General features: G+C 36.8%; 1 protein-coding gene across 5 annotated transcripts in view; it reads right to left on the bottom strand.

Annotated features, from left to right (window-relative positions):
• Positions 1-16,783, bottom strand: part of LOC129580568 (dual specificity tyrosine-phosphorylation-regulated kinase 2) — a 30,136-nt gene extending 13,353 nt beyond the window's left edge. For 3 of the 5 annotated variants that reach the window (XM_055471116.1, XM_055471118.1, XM_055471120.1), the window contains exon 1: positions 4,616-12,073. Coding sequence is in view for 2 of the 5 variants with exons in the window: in XM_055471117.1 (XP_055327092.1) it covers positions 15,147-15,161 (15 nt within the window). In the remaining 3 variants the exon portion in view is untranslated. Of the gene's footprint in view, positions 1-4,615; positions 12,074-15,146 lie in introns of those variants that run through there. The other 2 variants (XM_055471117.1, XM_055471119.1) reach the window with 1 other exon arrangement.
• Between the last annotated feature and the right edge of the window lie 4,581 nt (positions 16,784-21,364).

Here is a 21,364-nt window from a genome sequence, read left to right as displayed (position 1 = left end):
GTCATAAAATTATAAAAGTGATTATGAGTCTGTCCACGACTTTGTTTTAAGTCGTATTGCGGTTTATTTTGATCACTTTTGAGTCAGGCTTAGATAATTGGTTTCCTCTTTCGAAGATAACACATCAATTGAGGTCACAAACATTTCCAGTTCTAGTGGAATTGCCCAAATTATTAATGGTTTTGATTGGATTTCCAAATTGTGTCTCATTAATTGCACACCAAAAATAGAAGAAGAAAAAACTCGATGTACAAATAACACGTTCTGATAGGCGAGCAGTCCCATTGATCTAAATATTGTACTGTTTTTTTTTTATAGTAAAGGCCCAATTATGATACTCGTGCGAGACGTGAATCATACACATGGAGACATATTTTAGTGGGGCCGTTGAGTTTTGTTTGTTGGACATACTGTCGGTCAATGTTATCGTTCCTAATTTTGTAATCAAATAATGCCACAAATGAGGCAATAACATCCTTTTTTTATTTTCAAAGTCCAATTTGATAGTCAAGCCATTGGATAGCATTGAGTTTGTCGCCAACAATTCAGTTACTTTTCCGTCAAGCCAATACTTGGTTTCTTTTACGATTTTCCGCTTTTCCGACCATACTGACGGCAAGTGGTGTTGCTATCCTTCGAATTGCGTAAGCATAGTAAATTTGGTTTTGTCGCAGGGCCACCGAGGCAGTGCCATTGGCAACAAAATATATATGTATATATACGAAGGATACTTCTCCAATGACTATATGGTGACGTCAATTACGTCATCAAGTTATTGCGGTCACGGTATAGCTCTTCTCATTGTTGTTGCTCCTGCTGCTGCTCTCTCTCTCTCTCTCTCTCTCTCTCTCTCTCATTCGAAACGAGCTGGGATGTTAGAATGCTCCACAGCCAAACATATTCTATATGTGTGTATTTAGATATTCGATTTGCGCCTGAGCAAAATAACCAATGAAAAGTGTGAAGCGTAAAAGTATGCTTCGATTTTTTTGGGACTGTGTGTCGTGCCGTTCATTCTTTTCTTGTTGTTATTGTTATTATTTCGATTCGTATGTATCTCATCAAATTATGGTAATCGAATGAACATTCCTCATATTTTGTTGTGTGAAAGCATTTGCAATCATGGCACTTTTCATTCTATTTAGGCTGGTGCTTGAATGGGAATTTCATCTCTTTTGATGTGATTAATTGTTGTTACACAAGAATTCTTAGCTTCTTCGATGTAATTAGAAGCAAACCTAAAGAAATGAAGCATTTTAAAGAACCGTTTCAAAATTTTCATCTTGCCCAGTAAAAGATGAAGAAGAACGAACTGGAACTATGTGCAGCGAATACATAAAATGAAAAGAGAGAGAGAGAGAGAGAGAAAGAAAACATTGTACGCGAACATCAAACGATTTTCGAAATTTAACAATAAAAATTGCTGCTTCTCACTAGCAACAGTTGTTTGTTGTTTGTTTGCCCCTCTCTATCGCTCCCATCTCACTCAATCGCGCACCATGTATCTTAATGAATTCCAACGCTCCGACTGCGTAATACAAAAATTGCTGTTGAATCGTACAGAAAATTATCTTTAATTCAAACATATGTACGTATAGTTGTACCATCGCGATGGAATGTATGAATGGGAATGGGAAGAGAGTCGGAACGAGATGGGCTGCACAGACAATATCAACATATATTGAAGAAAATGAAGTCAATTTCATAGAATATTTGCATTGCATCAGCTCACATGATCGCACACCGATTCAGAGAAGAGAGAAAGAGCTGCGTTTGTGTGAGCGTGTGTGTCCGAGTGTGTGTGATGTTGCAGCTGAACCAAATGAGATAAATAGAGAGAGAATATGAAAGAGATCAACGCAACTCGGCGTAAACCGTACACATCAAATTACGTATCGTATACTATCGACAAGTAAACCGTACACGTCTGCGTGTGCAATAAAGCAAATAATAAATAAAATATTTAGTTTTATGGATTTATCAAGCACAACAGCACCAATTCTTCTTCTGGCGCATTGTAATTGTAATTGCGCCAATGGAAATGAACATGAACGTGTACGGCGAACGAAAACGTAATCGAATGCACGAGTTTTGTACTGTAATTTTTTCATCATCATCATTATTATTTTATTATTTGTGCTAAGTTTTCAAATGCTTCGGTTTAGGACTTATAAATTAACTCTTGAACGCCATTCCATTGTATGTGCGCGTGGAACTTGAAAGAAGAAGAAGAAAAAGTGTACGTACAAATAAAAAATAATAAAAAAAAGAAGATTGAATACTTAATTTGTATAATATAAGTATGGAATGCATCACATCAGGTTGGCGCGCGCATTCGTATTTCAACGTTTGTGCTAGTTGTTCGCCCATGTTTTTCAATTGTCATTGCACAATCGACTATAAATTTTTTTTCTATATTCATCGCTGTCATAGTTGTTATTATTATTGGCCCGTTTGAATAATTTTGATCACTGAATAAAAATTGGAAATTCTTTCAGCGAGTTTTTGCGATGCAACAATGAGCACAAGCATGTTTGCGATAATATTATCAATAGAGTCCATAACATTATGATTCATTACAAAACATTTAGGCGTTCGTATGGTTCGCTTTTCTTTTTTCTTTTGGGATGGGGCGATTATGTGAATTTCGTTGAGATTCGGTCGATTCGATTTTTGGGACGAATTCGAATTAGATTGGGCCGAATTGAAAAGTTGGAAATAAGCAATCGCTATCGCGATACATTAAAACCCCGTTCAAAGCCAAATATCAAATTACTTGTACTTAAAGAAAATATTTGTATTCACATAGAAAATACATATAATATGAACTTAAGTAAGCAATTGAACACTGCACAACAATTGAGAGCGCGTTATTGAAACTAATAAATTGAAAATATGATTGTAATCGTTGAAGTGAATCATTTTCGTCTTCGTTTGTTTATTTAATTTGATTCTACATTTTGTGTGGATGTGTGCAGTTTTGGTGCAGTTGGAAACGATGCAATGAATTCGACTCGAGAATGTGCTCAATACACATAATCAGCCGATTTGCTGTGTAGCTGTTTATGCTGTTTGTGGTGTGTGTGTTTTTTTCTCTTTTTTTTAAGGCCAATAGTTTCATATTGAACGTTCAATTCTTTGTTGCGTGCCCGTATCTATCTTTTCAAGTCAGTGAATGTTCCTTTGTATACACGTATTTGACCGAACCATTACACATATTCGCGTGTGTGTTTGCCTTTCTTTTCATTTTGTTATTTTTCATCTCTCTCTCTCTCTCTCTCTTTCTCTCCCGTTCTTTCTCTTCACGTTTTTATTTATCTTAATTGTTGCCTGTGATAGTTATTGGAATTCAGATATGCTACGTGTGATAGATTCCTTGGGAATGATAAAAGGCGAACACAATGCAGAGACCTTTCGACGATTGCATTGAATACGTTTCCGGCGCAGCTCGACTCGGTTTTATTCTTTCAACGAATGAACAACAAGTATTTTTAAGTTTGTTATCGTTGTTTCTGAAATATGCAGTTCTGATAAAAATCAACATTTTTATTTGATTTTAGTTATCTTTTTTTTCACTGTTGTTTCAAGCGTTTTTTTTTATGGGCCCCTTTGTTATTTATGGGTTTTGTGGTTTTATGACGTTTGGGGTTAAATTTCAGAGATTTTTTCGTACATAGGGCATGGTCACAATATGGCCTTTATGTTACATAGTCGAATAAGGTTCATTTTGACAAAACAAAAAGACTGAACTGAATCTTCTCGTTATATCAACGAGAGAAACGTTCTCTGCGTATTCTCTCGTCGTTCACTCCATCATTGAACCGTGGTACATTGGGCGTCTGTGTGTGTGTGTGTGTTTGCGTGTGTATTTGTGTGCAGTATGTGTTGTGTGTTTAAATGGACGGTTTTGTTTTGTGCTAACATCTGTCGATGTGTGAATGTATGCGCAGTAATCTGAAAAGTTCCTCCATTTTAATTGTACAGATCGACATGCAGCACCAGAGCACAGACCAAAACAACAACATTACAAAAAGACGACCATCGACCATTCTTCTTTTCGTTTTAACATATTTTTTTCAACTTGCTTTTTCTTCTCTCTCTCTTCATTCATTTCTTTGCTTCTCTCTTTTTCTAATTTTCTTTGATTTAAAGACGATGAAAGATTCGAATTTTATCACTGAAAAAGTCATTTCGAAATCAAAATCCGTATTACTTTCGTCTCGTAATAGGCTAAGATCACCATTTCTAATTAACTTTGCTTCGAATCGCGAATTAGTGAATCAAAACCAATAATATTAACGAATATCTTCTTCTTCTTATTGAATAGCAAACACTTTTCAATGCATTATTTCACCAAGTCGCCTTTGTTTGGCTCTTGAGTCAATGGTTACATCCTGCTGCTTGGTTCGCAGGTATATACCGAAGTAAACTAAACTACACCAAAAATTTAATCAATGAAAAAAAAAAACGAACGAAAAACCAACTGAACCGAAGCAAGAAAAAAAAATCGAATTTCATTTGACATAAAAGAATTTGGATTTGTTTAGTCTGGTCGAAATTTGGATGTATTGAATGTGAATCGGAATGGAAATCTGTTTGTTTTTATAACACCAACCGTCAATGAAAACTTATTAGCCGAAGCAACTTAAAACAAAAACTTGAAATTAAACACAAAATTTGTAAAGTAACTGCACGATTTGTTCTTCAAATCAAAATATTTTCCTTTATTTTTTTTTAATTTTATGTAAACTATTTGATTTGGGTGTTTAGGTCAACAAACAAGCGATATCAAACGTCTGTATGCTTCACTAAACCGAACAAGACTGCTGGCTGAAACTCCGATTTTAAAGAGTTGTGTGTGCATGGAGCGACAGCAAGAAAAAGTAATAGCAAAATACAACAACAATAACAACAACCGCAGCGGCAGCAGCACTACAACAACGGCAACGGAAAAAGTGTACGTTGTACACAAAAGCATGAGCCAATAGGGTGACATGGAACGAATTGTCGTCATGAATCGTTTGGGCTATATCGTGTATTCGATGCGGTCGTTCAGCCAACAAGAGAAATAAACCAATTCGTGTATTTAGCCTGTTTTGGCTTTGAAAATCGATTGAAATGAACAAAAAATTGGCTACCCTAATAAGATAAAAGCATTTCTACATGCACAATGAATCGCTTATGGACTTCGATGTATACAAAACCGAAAAAACCGAAACGAGTATGTAGGCTCAGTGAGGGCACCAATACATAGAGATGCCGCGTTTGTGTTTGACAGAACGCAATGGATACAGTATGCTCAGCATGAGGTACACACACACATACATATATGCACACGTACTGAGCTACCGAGGCAAATCGAAAGAGAAAGATATTTGTGCATACACTCACACAATCATAACTGACTGAACGAATCTACTCTATGCACAGCACAGCACACTCATGCTTTCGAGTGTAATGTAATGTTGTTGTTTTCTCCTTACTGTCGTCGAAGACACAGCACGCATATAGATATCTATATATATACACACACAGAGCACTGGCAGCGACTGCATCAAAGACCAACAACAAAGACGTTATTTTGAGAATAACAACAGAAGAATTTGTGTACATACGAATAAATTATATCATAAATAAATTAACCAGAAAAACTTATTCCGTTCGGAGTTCAATGGGGAATGCCTGAGAATGGAAGAGAGAAATAAAGAAAACAACGTAGTTTCCTTTATGCCGTTTGTATGGCTTTGCTGTGAATCATATCGCAATCCGGAATAGTCGTATATTTTCTTTTCAATGATGCATTCAACGAGGAAGCAATCGCTGAATCATACTTTATTCGATTGACATTTTATCGGTTGAGGCCTGTGAACTGCTGTGTTGAGGTTTTCGCAGCCGCCCATTCTTCCAATCAATTTTTGCATATATATATATCAGTGGTCAGTGACAGTGAGCTCTTTTTGACTCGCGTGTTTCCATTTAATATAGCAGCGTGTATCTGTTACAGGCTGTGTGCAAAGCTTAGCAACTGACTGGACATATTGATTGCGAGCACAAAGGCAACAAACAGCAGAAAAAAGAACAACGACTAAACGACCGAAAAGGAGTGTACAAGAGTGACCAAGAAGCAAAGCCTTCAGCCAGACAATCGCTTTTAAGTCATTGTACTTTGAACCACAAGCACCGAAAATTACATGAAAAAAAAACTCTTGTTATGCAAACACACATTTACATGGAAATGGTATGGTGTATGTGATGAGCGTGTTAGAGCCACAGATGTAGACAGCGACCGAAAAAAGAGCAGAAACTTAGTTTTGTTTTCATTCTGCATGGGTTCTTTGTGCTTAGATATACAGCGCTCGATGTATATATGCATAGACATGCGAAGAGTGAGAGAAATCTCTATGGACGATACAGAATAGAACGCATACACTTCTATCTGGGTCAATGTATTATCGATGGTACAGGCACCGTGTGCGCATGTGTTTGTGTTCAACATATCACACCGAAGACTGATGATGGTATGCGTGTGTGGCGTACATTACACTCATTTGCGCTCATCTGATCCAATTGACAGCATTTCAAGTGGTTTTATTTATCTCCTTTGTGAGTGAGTGAACGAAAGAAGAAGAAAAGAAGCAGCAGCGAAAAAAACCACTCGCACTCAATTGGCCATTGACAAGAATTCTCAAGGCATAAACAAGTCATTTTCAGAGAGTTTTGCCTGCTTATTTTACATGTAGCCCCCCATTCGTTTGCTTGATCAATTCAACGGGTCTCAATTTCAATTTGAAATTATTGATTCAATGAATTGATCGTCGGCATCGTTTCAATTTTGTTCCATAAAAATAGCAATGATATTTATTTATTTGTAAAATTAATTGCAGAAGAGTGTTGTGCCCGCATCGTCGCCGATCGAATAAAATTTCGTTAACGAAATCCCATCCACGAACAAAGGAAAGGAAAGGCAACGAAAAACAAGCCAACACAATATTTGCCGCTTTTATTGTTCCTGTTGCACACTTTTAATTTAAAATCAAACTCATGCCGGAGAATGGGAAAAGGCTATCGGTAATAATGGCCTGTGAAACACTTCATATTCATACATTATATATGTGATCGGACAAACGATGATAGTTTCTCTCTCTCTCTCTCTCTCGCGCGCGCGCGCGATTCATGGCGTAATTTATGGCTTGATGGAGCGAATGGTACGCCTGATCCATTATGCATGAACCTTGTAGACAATGTGCAGTACATTCGCGTATTGGCCATTGATATTCCAAAGCTGAATTCATGCATCCGCGCGTAAGCACTCTCACACAGGCCCACTGATAATTTTAGAACAAACATTTTATTTATAATTCGCCTCTCATCGGCACTGAATACGTCGACATTCGCTATCTTTCTCTCATCTCTCTGAAATTGCAGCTTCGATAAATTGTGCCCAATGTTTCCAAACTAGAAATAAAACGCCAATCTATTTACCCATTAAATTTTTATTATGAAAAGGAAGAACAATGTTTGCCATGTAAATTGTATATTGAAAACGGTTGTAAATTTTATTCAAATATATACGCATCAAATAGAAAAACGCACATAGAACTCAAAACTTTTTCCAAATTTGTTTTTTCTTTCTTTCTCGACTGTGTTTTGCTCGTTCATTCGTTCGGTCTTTTTTCGCATTGCATACCCACCGAACTAAATGAACAATTTTTGATTTCATACAATTGCGATAGTCGAAAAAGTTGAGAGAAGAGAAAAAACAAACGCGTTGAAACAAAACTAGCAAGCAATAAAGCGGAACGATGTTTTTGGAGTGAATATATAGATATATATATTTTGTTGTTTTATTTATATATGTTTGTCAGTTATGTAGCAATGCTCTGTGAACAACTGTAACGCTGTGTACATGAAATGAAACATTGTGAATTTTATTTTTCCAACAGTTTCGACATGGCGATATTTTTCTATGTTTCATTACAATTTTTTTTTAAACGGTGTCCAGCGAAAACTTGTTCAAATATTTTAATTTTCTTCGCTCGTCGGACACCATGAGATCACACAAAAGTGCACGCCAATTTCCATAGGTTCAATGGTAAAAACTGGTTTGCCTTTTCCTGTGTATGGCCGACCGCCATGACTCATTCTAATGCGTTCTATTGTCTTCGGTGAATTGAAGAGAGAGAGAGAGAGAGAGAGAGAGAGAGAGAGAGAGAGAGAGAGAGAGAGAGAGCGGCATAATGGCACGTCCTAATTGAATGTGATTAGAGGACAATCTGACACATTAGCAATGCTTCGGTGTTAAAATTCAGTTTTCATGAATATCTATCCGTATTAAAACGTTAGTTCGACATGGACTTAATTCAATATTTGCTTTTGATTAAGTCTTGCTGTGGTGATTTTCGATGCCCGCATCAATAACAGCAGCACCGACAGAGGCAACAGCGGCGACCATTGATCAATTCAATCAAATTAAATGGATGCGAGGCGTTGATTAAAAATTCAATGTGAAACGAAATCGCTTACATTGAGTAGTAATTCTCCTTTCCAATTTAAATATAGCCCATTTAATCATATCTGATTAGTTGGATATCTTTCGCGTGTATTTCGAAGGTAAGATGTTTTAAATGTTGATATTCGGGGTTATTTGGCCTAATTGACATCGCGACTTAAATGGCATAATCAGTATACAGCAATGAATTGCTTCAGAGCAGTGGAAAACGCCCAATTTGGATTGCCTGTTAATTTATTAATTGCTTCTTTTTTTCGGCGGTTCCATTTCTCGTTGATTGTGCTCGCGCGGTGTTCAGCACGTTTTGACAAATTGAAATTTCGTTTTACAGTTAGATCAAGAGGATATTTCACAATTATTTCGTACAATTTCAAGGGGGTCACTTAATGCCGTATGATTTTTGTATTTGTGACTCACACAAAAAAAATACACTCAATCGTTCAGCGCTATGGTAGACCGTTATGTTCTGACTCTATTGTCTGCTGTGTTACTACAGATAATTTGTATGTTTATACGCGGCAACTCGTTACGGTTGGCGTTTTTTTTTTAATGTCGTTGAACCCGTGCGAAGTTTCGATACTGATTCGCCAAGCGAAAGATCAATCGATGCGAAAAGAACAAACAACAGGCTAAGCCGCAACAAGCGTGTGTTGTGTATGTACATGAAAAAAAACAACAACAACAACCGCGATATAAAAAACATTCGTTCGTATTACATTGTGGGTAAAAAAAACATGGTCGAAAAACAATCTGAAAGACCAAGGCCGTTGGAACAAAGCAATCAATGGTTCTGTGCCGTGTTGGTGTATACCTACACACTTCAAATGGACTGTATTTATAAAATAGACTACAGTCGACGGTTATTAACTCGCGACCAGAACCGTTTCGAACGAAATAAAGAAGAGAATTAAAAAAAAACCAGCATGAAAACTTGATCGACATCAATAGCACGCCATCATTTGAGGAATCCAAAACTGAAAATTGATGGCAAGAACACCGGCCCGGGTGACGTTGATGAGTGAATACGGAACACCGTCATTATTATTGTATTATTAATAATTTCATTTTTTCAGTTGTTGCTATCCTCTCTCTCTCTCTCTCTCCGTTCGCTGATATTAGGCCGAAATTATTTCAGTCTGAATGCATACAGGCCACACAATCGATGTAAAAACAAAGCCACACGCAGAAAAAAAAAACTAAAACGTTGAAATAGTTATCCATTGAGTGGAAAATTACGCGTAGCCATAGCCGCAATGGATTTCTACTATGCATCAAGAAACACTTTGATTTCTGTATTGAGTTCCAAACCACAATATATTCACCTCGCGGATAATAATTTGCAGATTCAATCGGCGTGTGTGCGTGTGTGTGATCGACATCATTCTAGTTATTTAATTTCTACTTAATTTCGATCATTAGGCATTCACTAGTGGAACTGGATGAACCCCGTTTTTTCTCGCCTGACTGCAGTACATTAATATCGCAATTTGTTTGAAAATTAGCTAATGTTTTTTTCTTCGGATCTACGGCAACCGATCGGTATCGTTTTCCATATCTCATTTCAACACACAACAAAATGATCACTTGTCAATGTTTTGTAACAAATGCGACTGTATGGAACACTCTCGCGCTATGCAAAATGAAAGTAACACGAAGAAATTATGCGCGTCTGTCGATTTTTTGGGGTAATTAATCAGTGTTAATCAATTACACGAAAACCAACATATGGTAATTTACACTTTGAGGTCGGTCGTGTCAGCTCGCAGATAGATCAATTTGTCTAAATGAAATGTGGCTCTCTTCCAGCTCGTTGAACATTTATTTTCATTTCTACATAATTAACAGCGATCATTTCACTCGACATTTTGCATGAGTCAAATGAAGAGAGAAAAAACTCACCTCAAGTGAAGACATACATGGTGTTTTTTTGCGATCATGTGTGTATCTTTGTCTGTATGTCGAAATGGCAAAGAGAAAAGAGAAAAGTATCTAGCCAAAAAAAAAATGAAAGAGAGAGAAAATAGTTGCTATTGACGCGCGTACGAGCTATGTCTTCTTGCGGTTCAGATCACTGCATGAAGCAATCACATTTTATGTGATTTCCTTACTTTTTCGTAAAATTCCGTGTTATTTCTTCTTTTTTCCTTCTGCATGGCATTGCAAAGTTTCCAGACATTTAATCAACTTGTCGCTGAATAAAGAGCACGACGCGCAAAACAGAACAACAAACACACGGAATAGATTAATAGGCGCGTTAAAAGAAATCACACAAACAATGGATTAGCTTGCTCATTTCGGTGCGTGTCCGATCCGCTGTTTGTCGTTCTCTTTTTTTTCCTTTTCGTTTAACTTTTTTTTGTCGAAGAAAACCATTACAATGAATCGTTGAAGCCGAAAGTAAAATTTAAACGTTGAAAAAAAGAAAAACGAAAGTTGTCTTCCGAAAATTCAAAGAAAACAAGGGAAAATATCACAATCTGAGATATTTATCGCTTTTCTACCGTTGCCGGAAGATTTAGAGGTGATATATATGAATTTATTTTTTTTATCTTTCTGTTTGTTTTGACACAGTTATTCTGGAATCGTGCGACACATCTGATCCGATGCCGATGACCGCACATGTTCAGAACGTGAAATAGAAGTGTTCAAGTGAGAGAAAAGCATCACACAGCACACATCATTCACAATCATTGTCAATGGACGCACCGTTTTATTTTTGGATTTCATCTGAAATTTTTATGAGGTCGTTGAAGCATTTTTCCGCGTAATGTTTTGTGCGAGCGAGCGCGCGCAACTTACGCATCAGGCTCTGAATTTGAACCGAATGAAAATGAAGTGTGAACGAATGAAATGGAAATATTTATTTCTGGTTACTTCAAATGTCATTTCAAATTCAACTTTCGTTTGCCTCGTAATACGATTAATATGTTCTTTGCGAAAAAAAAAAGAAAAGAAGAAGAAGCGAGCACAAATGAGTGAAACAATTGGGTCCACCAAATTCGCAGAAATTCAGGGCAACTGAATGCATGCCAAGCAAAATTAAGAACGAAATAAAAAGACAAACAAACAAACAAAATCGCATGAATCTTCAAAAATGGGCCACATATAAATAAAAACCATTCATATTCATCGCATCGTTGCAATTAGTATAATAAATATGAAAGACACACAGTTTTTGTTGTCGTTTTCATCTTGCTGACTCGAGTCGAGAGACCATGATTTGGTCACTCAAGACGAAATTTTCATTAAAATGATGCATATTAAATACTCCGAATTTCCTAAAATTGACGCAAATCAAGCGAAATTGACCTGGTTGGGCCACGGCAATAAACGGTGCGAATCAAAGAATTACGTTTTTATTTCTTCATCTCTTCTGCTGAGGTAGCCACTCACACACACACATACACACTCACATACGAAAGAAGAAACATCATGATGTGCACAGAACTAAGAAGTGGTGTTTTTCCTTTCTTATTTGCACTTAACCTTATTACAGAAAATATATTCCCGTGTCGTTATTGAAAACTTTACAGTTGTTTTAGTGCCATTATGGCTGTCGCCTCGAATGACTTAAAACAGATTTCGTTCATTGGCGTATACACGGTTGCAATAAATTCTACTTTAAACTTGATATTTATTTTCGGGTTTTTTTTTCTCTCTCTGCGCATTCGGTTGTACGAAGAAATACAGTGATTCAGACAACGGAAGAAATTTGCATGAAACTTTTGTGCGGTGTGCGCGTTCTCCACACGTTTCATGCGAAACAACGAAATAAACTCAAACACGTTCAGAACGAAATTAGTCATTTAGATTGGCCGTTGTTTTTACTACTACAACACTCCATGTATTTCTTCGGTGTGCTTTTTTCCGTGCGCGTTGCGGTTTTTTTTTCTCTCTTCTGTCTTTTTTACTTTACGTGTTCAATTGGCTTCTCGAACCGTTTCGTAAATGGATAGTTACATGTATATATGTTTTGTTTGCTTTATTTTTGCCCCATTTAGCCAACCTTGTTTACTAGTTACTTGTTGTTATCGATCAATAACTTTCATATTTCGTGTGTCTGTTTTTGAATGGCTGAACGTTGGTCGACGGCACAGCGAACCGGTAAAATCTCCACTTCTTTCTAATGCCGCAACTAGATTTATTTTCTTCTATCGAGGAAAAAAAAACACAATTTTCAAACGCATTTGTGTTATGTACGACAAGCTTTTTTACAAAAGTTGTAAATTATAAAGCAGCCTAACTCTTGTGTTTTGATTTTGAGACGAATAAAAAGTGTCTTGGATTTTGTTCGAGTCATCGTTTATGCAATACGTAATATCAATGCCACTAAACGAAGTATACAAATGAATGAATGATTCATTCGTAATTTGTGTGTACCGTTAAATTGGCGGCATGAATGTTTCGTCGAAAAGTGCGTGCTGTTCAAACGACCAATCTTAGACAATGGGCTTGCAACATTTCATTTTCGAAGATTTCGCGTAATTTTTTTCTTTCATTATAAAATCGTAATTACGACATGGAAATAAATGCTAACTAACCGGAGCTACTTCCTCCGATTGAAATGTGTCGACGAATGAACTAAATTTCCTAAATATAATGGTCACTTCCAAAAAAAAGCATTTGAATTACATGTGAATAGTGTTTCAGTCAGGCGAAACAATGTGTGCTGAGTAATTTGAAATGCGGTGAAATTTTTTGATTGTTGTTGTTGTTTGAGGGTTTGAAATCCCATTTGCTTAAATGACTCTCGAAATGTGGGCATTTCAATGAATGGCACAATGGAAAGTATATTTTTTAATGAAATTTCAATCAGTGAACATCTGTGACAAATATTATAAATAATCACACTTGATTTCCGCAAGTGTCAATCAAAATGTGCGAGATTTTGAATGAGCCGATCGTAATTACCCACGTATTATCATCGCCGTTGTTTAATAGAAATGCAAATGCGAAATGAATTGCTTGTGAACATTTGTGAATGCTTTGTTATTTCTCGAGTGGTGTGTCGCTTTCTTTCGGCATCGAGTTTTTCGTCTTGACTCATTGCGGAATTGGGCGTAATTGAGCAATACTATTGTCGCAGACAATCAAAATCGAAAATCATTGTCATTTCATCAAAATTGAAAACACTGTGATCGATTTATAAATTGCCAACAATCGAAGAACAGCAACAGCACAGCGTGAATTCATTTGAAACATCAAATGTCACAAACAAACGAATTACTCTTTTCACTTTATCGGAATTTTATCGATTTCGATCGCGACATCGACGACGACGACGGCGACAATGATGAATAGCCGAGATCCACATACCAAAATCCCGTTTAAAAATAAAACAATTGTGTCTTAACCAACCACAACAACAATGAAAATCGAACAAGTGAATAGAGAGATGAGCAACAACAACAAGAAGAAGTAGATAGAAAAAAAAATGTGGATAATTGCCATTTAATTGTGTTTTCATGTCGCGCTGGCAAGCGTTAGACACACTTACGCAAAAAGCGTAGAATTTCAAATGGTAGTTGAATGTACAAGTGAGCGCCAAGCTCGGCAATCGAATGCAAAAGCATTTCAATTTTATGCGCCTGAATACGATGACATGCGGCGACATGCACAATTGCACAGTGGCTTCGAATCGCAATTACTCTCGAAGTGAAGCGTGCGGCTCCATTTTCAAAGCCAAAACGATCTTTCCATATAGCTAAACCAAACCAAATAATGAAACTTAACAAATCCAATAATCAAATCAAATCTGATGAATTGTAGCAGAAAAAACCGAAGCCAGAGCATTTTCTTTGCAAATGGATCGTCGGCGGCCACTTCGGTTTGTGTGTATACCTTTGAAAGTGAGTCAGTTAGCGAAGCGAGAAATGCTGATCTGCTGCGGCGTTACCTTGATTTAGATGCATACTCAGAGCACAAGCACATAAGTCTTCGCTTCAATACCGTTTGATTTCTTTTGGCTTGAATTCTACAACAGGCTTTTATTTATGTGCGCACAGCGCATACACACATGCTCAACGGAGCTAGTGAAATTTGCAATTGACTTTTTGTTTTGGCCGTTTTTTAACTGTGCATTGCTCATATAGTCTGTTCTATTGATTCGTTCCATCCGATGCTTTTCCGAAGAAAAAACCCATCGCTGCCGCCGCCGATGCCATGTTTCGTGTCCCAAAACGATATCTATCAAATTGACGACTTCATTTAATCACTCAAACAGAAGAAAAAAAGCTCACGTTTTTAATGGCAGTTAATCTAAAGACGCGCATTACCATCCCAAACGCGAATGGTGCCAATGCAAAACATTATAGCATTTTGAGTCATCAATCACGAATTGACGTTTTGAAAACGTTCATTTGGGAAAAACCTAATTCTTAATTATGATTCGTCACAACAGAGCCAGACTTCCATGGAAAATGCGCAGAGTGAAAAGAAATCCACTTAATATATAATTTATCGTTCGCATTTCTGGTTGTTTCTCTTGTTTTTGTTCCTGTGTCGATGTGACAATGCAATCACGAAATCAAGCATGTTGAAAATTAACAATGGAAACGCAGCAAAAGAAAAGATCAAAACAGAGGAAAAAAAACGAAATAACACACAAAAAAAAAACAGAAAGCCAAACAAAACTTACTTGCACTTGTAGCATTTTATTTGCGTAATTTCAGCGTCTTTGTCAAAATAGTCGGTGAATTAATAAACGAACGGTGGATTGCGTGTATACGACGAATTATTATTGCTGTTGATTCGGTATATGTAGCTTTTTCGGTCACCGTGTGCCTATACTTTTGTTATAATTTTTTTTTTAATTCGATAATGTTTTTGTCACTCATTCACTCACTCTTCCGTACGATGAATTTCTTTTGTTACAGTTTGTAATGTTTTGCAGAGTTTTTTTTTTATTCGCATAATAATAAAATTATGTTTCTCTTTCTTTCTCGCTTTGGAAAAAGTACAACCCGAATCGAATGGGGAACAGTGAAGAAAAAAATTGTAATTACGAAACTGAAATCAACGCTGCGAGTTACAAATTTTCGATTTTTTCATACGTATGGCAGAGGTAACGGTGCGATATTATGATTATTGTCTCAGTTGATGTTGTCGAGTGTGTCTTTTTCATCTGCTTCTACTGAGCGTTGTGTCGATGTTCAATCTTTATGACGGTAATTTGTTTGTTTCGGCAGCTAATAACAGACAAACGTGAAAATTTCACTTTTTTCAATGTTGTTGTTGGTGCTGGTTGTTCTTGTGTGTTTCTTAATCTTCTGCACTTTCAGCGATTTCCTTGCATGGGCTCTTTTCTCCGTCCGTGAGCTTGCTCACTTCTCGCTTTTTTCCCATTCGATTTGCGAGCGAAAGAAGAGAAACATTTATTACGGGTATTTCTATGTTACTTATTTTTTCTTGCTGCCAACACTATTTATGTCACACATACGCAATGCACATGTAGCAAACGCTCCAATTTCCTTCGTCAGCGATTCAAACATATATGGATGTTTTCTCTTTCAACTTATTAATCTTGATACACTTTTTGCACACATGAACTGATTTTGATGTGCGCGTGCGTGCGCGGACACACACGTATGCTTTTGCACGGCCGACGAAACGAATGGGCAAATAGAAAACAAATTAAAATGTCAAAAAAAAACAAACTTTTTTTTGTGAAACTATCGCGCTTCAATCGTGCTTCACCACTTTCTGATCGGAATCAATGATTTATGATGCGTTCGCGTGGTTTAACAATTGATTCTCAGTGCCTGTCGGATCAGTGAAATTGATTATTGGCAAGTCGAAAAAAAAAACAACAACAAAAATTCGAACGAAATGCACGCACAATTCTGTTGGGCGTAACGAACTGGAATAAATATTAATGAAATTCGAATTCGTAAAAGAAATTGAGATTTATGTCTCAATCTGATTTAGATTATGCAGATCGCGTTGTTTATGTTCGCCTGTCGATACAAATACGACTACTTCGGTTGCTAGTACCTCGTTCGTCCAACGAAATGCGTTGTATTTTTTAAATTTTATTGCTCTTTTTCCTCTTTTTTTTTTCCAGCAAATTGTTGTCGCTTTTTACATCTTCAAGTTTGTTGGTTTAAAATGGACTTTATTTTTTGTTCAAACGTCGTTTTGAGAGTAAATCAAAAGAAATTTCTCCAACCGTTGAAAAATTCGTGGCTATCTTTCAAATGCAAACTTGAAGACTGATTCGAATCGAGTGTAGAAATCGTGGCAAGAGCTTGAAACTGTTTGAAGAAATCACACAACGATCCCATCATCAACGGCGTTCAAACACACGCTTCCATACACACAAATGTTTCGCGATCATCATTGTATCGCAAATGCTTCGTTCGGCAAAGCATTAAGCATACAATACACACAACATAGCTAATACCAACATGTTTCAGTGCCGCAAACTAAGCGGTAGCAGTAACCACAGCAGCATTAAGCACGAGTGATGAAACCAAACCGGTGCACAAAATGAGCAACGCACAAGCATGTGTCTGTGTTGAAGCAAACGTAGTAAGCGAATTTGGTCGACGTGTTTGTATCTATGATTGTACCTATTTCTGAAAAAAAAAACACACGAGTCTAATTTTTCGAATTTCGACGCAGCTCAAGCTGATTTTCATTTGAAATCATCATTTCGCATCGGGAATGAAATATTTATTTAAATCGATTTAAAATAGAATGTGAACCAAGTATTTGAGAATTTCGAACGAAAATTCCTTATGCAATACATGTTGAGCAATTGCCACAGCAATGCAAATTGCATTTGCCGCATCTTAAACTCTATTTTCAATTCGAACGTCCTTTTATATTGGGTACGAAGCGATTGCTTGATCTCCGATAGATGTAAACAAATGCCAAAGAAATTGAAGAAAATCCAACGAGAATGAGTCCAACGCAGCATCGAATCATTTACAAGAGAATTTTCAATTTAAACTTTACATTCCAATCAATGAGCCGCAACATCCTAGATTATCGACAGATTGATGGTCAGCTTGAATTGCTCAACCAACAATTTCCTTGAATCAATTTACACAAACGAAATGATTCTCATAAAATCAAATTTGTTTACTTTACTTGACTATTCATTGCAGTTTCGAGCGTAAACACATCGAACATCAAAATGTGTAAATTACATTGGAATGAACATTCAGCGCCATTGGCAAGAATTTATTTGAAAATCGATTTATAATTATTTCCATGTGGAACAGAAGCCATGTGCCCTGGAGATATTTTCATAGAAAACTGTTTACATCAGCCGTTCGATGTTGACTGCACGCGCATTTAATCCCATTTCAGCGGCAACAAATTTAATATGAAAAAAAAAGAAAGTGGAACTTTATCGATTCGCATTCAACGACCGAAGCCCTTACAACGAAAATGCTCGCTTTTGTTCATAAACAATATATAAATCATACGATTGTTGTCGGAGCTTAGAAAGGCACAAATCAATAAGAAAATGTGTGTTTGGTTAGAACGATCGGCTTGTCTCGTAGTCTTTCAACGCCCATGATTGTATAGTGAAAATAAAATGATTTAGCACAGCCATCGAATGACGATGCCAAAGATAACGAGAAAAAAATGAATACTCGATCGCTTATTATGAATCGATAAATATTCGCCGAGATGACTAAGTGTTACCGTACACCGTGAATAAGACCCGCTTCCAAGTATACACACATTGATTCTCTTTTCTTTCTCTCTCTATCTTTTCATCTGATCAACAACGACTACGACGACGACAGCGGCAAAACCTGAACTGGTTTTTTCACACAGCTGTGCCTCATTTGCGCGTTCGCTTTAGTCGTAACTGCTACATAAAATGGCAATTCTCAATAAAATCGAATAAATTTAAATAAAATGAACCCAAATAAATTCACGTGAATCATTCGCGCTCGGTTTGCGAACGAGAGAAAGAGATTTGTACATACGGAAACAACGGCTTATTCACTTTGTCATATCGGACTCCAGTCAAAATACACAACACGCAGAAAGTTTCACATTACGACAAAGGCGATGGCAAAACAAAACAAAACATGTTTTACAATTTTTATCAGATGTTTTATTTTGGCGCTACTTCTTCTTCTTCTTATTCCACAATTTCTTGACGATTTGAGAACATGTAAAAAGTTCAACAATCTCATTTGAATGATGATGCACAATGAATTGTTCGTCCATATTTGGGTGAATGAGTTCTTGTTTTGACGATATTTTCAAAATTTATAGTTTAATCAAAATTGGTTTGGATCCATAGAAAAAACTGCCATCCTCAAAAAAGTTTAGCGCGATTTTTAGCTAGTGAAATTTTGATAGCTACTGCTTTTGACTATACGTTCAGAAAGGAAAAAAAATAATTTTATGGTTGAGAAAGTATCTAAATTCGAAGCGCTGCCAAATTGGAAGATAATGAATTCGAAAACGATAAAGCATTTGAATCTTGTTCTAATTATCGTGGTGGTCGTTGTACTTGTAGCTGCCTCCGCATTCGCTATATTCGCATCTCATTTTATTGGTTAGTAACTCGGTTTGAATTGCGGTCGTTGCATTTTAGCATCTAGTGAACGTTTCAAATCGAACTATGCTCGCGTATATATTCAACGTGTTTCGTTAGCGTTTCAATTAAAAGAGACACATTCGCTCTTTTTTTCTTTATTTCTTGCGCAATTTTCGGTTAAAAATAACGATCCGATTCGCTTCGAACAAATGTCAGGTTCGTTGAAGAACGCGTTTTACGAAATCTATTCGACATTTTATTTACGAAACATTTACACGGTAATTGCATTAAAAGTCTTACTGTGGCGGGTTGCCTCTAAATTCTCGCTTAATACTCGACAGCGGCCCGTCTCTTGCGATTTGGCTTGGATCAAATTTGAACAATAGAAAAACGAAATTCGTTAAATAAGCGCACGCGATTTTCAAATGTATTAATATCGATTGGGGAAAATATCAAAGGCACTCAAATGAGAACGCATAACGTGACACTATGAATCTGACTTATTTGCTTCTTAATTCCATTGACTTTTGAAGACCCACGAAACGTCGAATTAAAGTGTAGCACAAATCTGTGACACGTTCAGTAGAAGGTGACGTTCGGTCTAATATTAGTTGGCGCACAGGTGCTCACAAGCCACACTTGTTCCACCGCAGTGTGCGAGCGTGTGTGTGTGTGTGTGTGTGAAACCTAAAACTATTTCAAACAACCTACATGGTGCTTGACATTCGCACAACAAATCTCATTCGAATGTCAATTGAGACAATGATTGTTTTTGGTTTTTGGTTTTGTGTTGTCAATGCGAAGAAAAACCACCGATTAAGCCATCAAATCACATTGTTGCAACAACCAACGTGGAGCAACGAAGCAACGGTAATTTTTTAATATGTTTCAGATTGAAGGGCACCTACGGAATTTTCTATTTTTATTCGCAATATAATACACGTTTTGCATGCGTTTGGGAGGCATCGAGCATGAAAATTTCTCTGCCTAACACCACCCCGAAGTGTGTATGTTCCTACACTTCTAGCAATGCCCTTGAAAAATTAATTCCAACCAATTACAAATAAATGTATGAGTTTTCTTAATTAAATCCGCTCCCTTCTCTGCGACCATCAGCGTTGCAGCGTTTATATTTCCCGATACGGTGTTTGGCATTCTGAAAATATGTGCAATTTCAATGGTTTGAAACATTTGACTCATATGTACATTGTGCATTATGCTTCAAAAATGTTTAGAACTTACATTGAAGCGTCAACTACTCTTGAGTTTCTGATGCCGCGAACTTTCGATTCATGATCAACGACAACATCCGGATCCGAAGCAAACGTTCTGGCTGGGTGATAACATGTATTGAGCAAGTATCTAATGTAACATCGACAATAGTCATCTGAACCACGTCCAAGCTTATTGTATTCTGGAATTGGCAAATCAACAAATTGACCACCTCTATTCTTATATGCAGTCGTATTGAGATATGACAGTTGAAATTTCACTGCTCGCAACATTGTGTCCATATCCTCGGGCTCTTCGAAGTACCTCGGCTCAATGATTGAATAGTCATTTGGTGACGCGCTCGCCAATTCGATGACCCCACGAGACTTTTCATGCAACACAACAGGAACTATTATAGCTAGATCATGGCTTTGGATTTCAGTCATCAGCGTCCGTCTTATATCATCATTGTAGTTGAGTTTAATATCAATTAACCGAATGAAACGCTTGTACAATGCCTCCTACTTTCATAGTTTATTCTCATGTGATGTGAATATAAATTCAATTTTCTTACAAAAGACAAATAACTTAAAAAAAACCATCTGATCAACACTACGGCCGTCGAAGACATTCGAACGCTTGTTCGTTAGTTCGACATCATTAGAATAAAAATTTGTTCGTTCGTTCTACATATGAATTCTATGGGCAAGATTGAGACATGTGTGTTTAATTAACTTTGTCTTAAAAGAGGATACAACTTTCGAGTTCCAAATGGTCAAAGTTTTTTACAAAGCTGATGAAAGATAAGCAATAGATATTTGCAAAAGTGTCATAGAGAGCTAAAATTTTGCCAAAGTCATTATCCCCTATTTTGGGCATCCATGTCTATCAAGTAATTTTCTCAATATATCTTCTTTTATGAAGTCCGAACCTCTTTCTGCTATCATGATTGTCATAGCATTTGTGTTTCCAGACACAGAACTGGGTAGAGCACCTAAGCAAGTGAAAAAAGTCGAATTTCAATTTCGAATTTTAATGGAAGTACTACTAATTTAATATACTCTCTATACGTATATGCCAGCGTCGATTCGCCTTAAATCTTTGATATTTTTCACTCTCAAGCGCGGATGATT

Source organism: Sitodiplosis mosellana, unplaced genomic scaffold (assembly GCF_009176505.1).
Source record: "Sitodiplosis mosellana isolate CC-2019 unplaced genomic scaffold, AAFC_SMos_1.0 Smas_scaffold_1, whole genome shotgun sequence".
Classification (NCBI taxonomy): Eukaryota; Metazoa; Arthropoda; class Insecta; order Diptera; family Cecidomyiidae; genus Sitodiplosis; species Sitodiplosis mosellana.
This window is presented reverse-complemented; position numbering and strand designations above follow the sequence as displayed.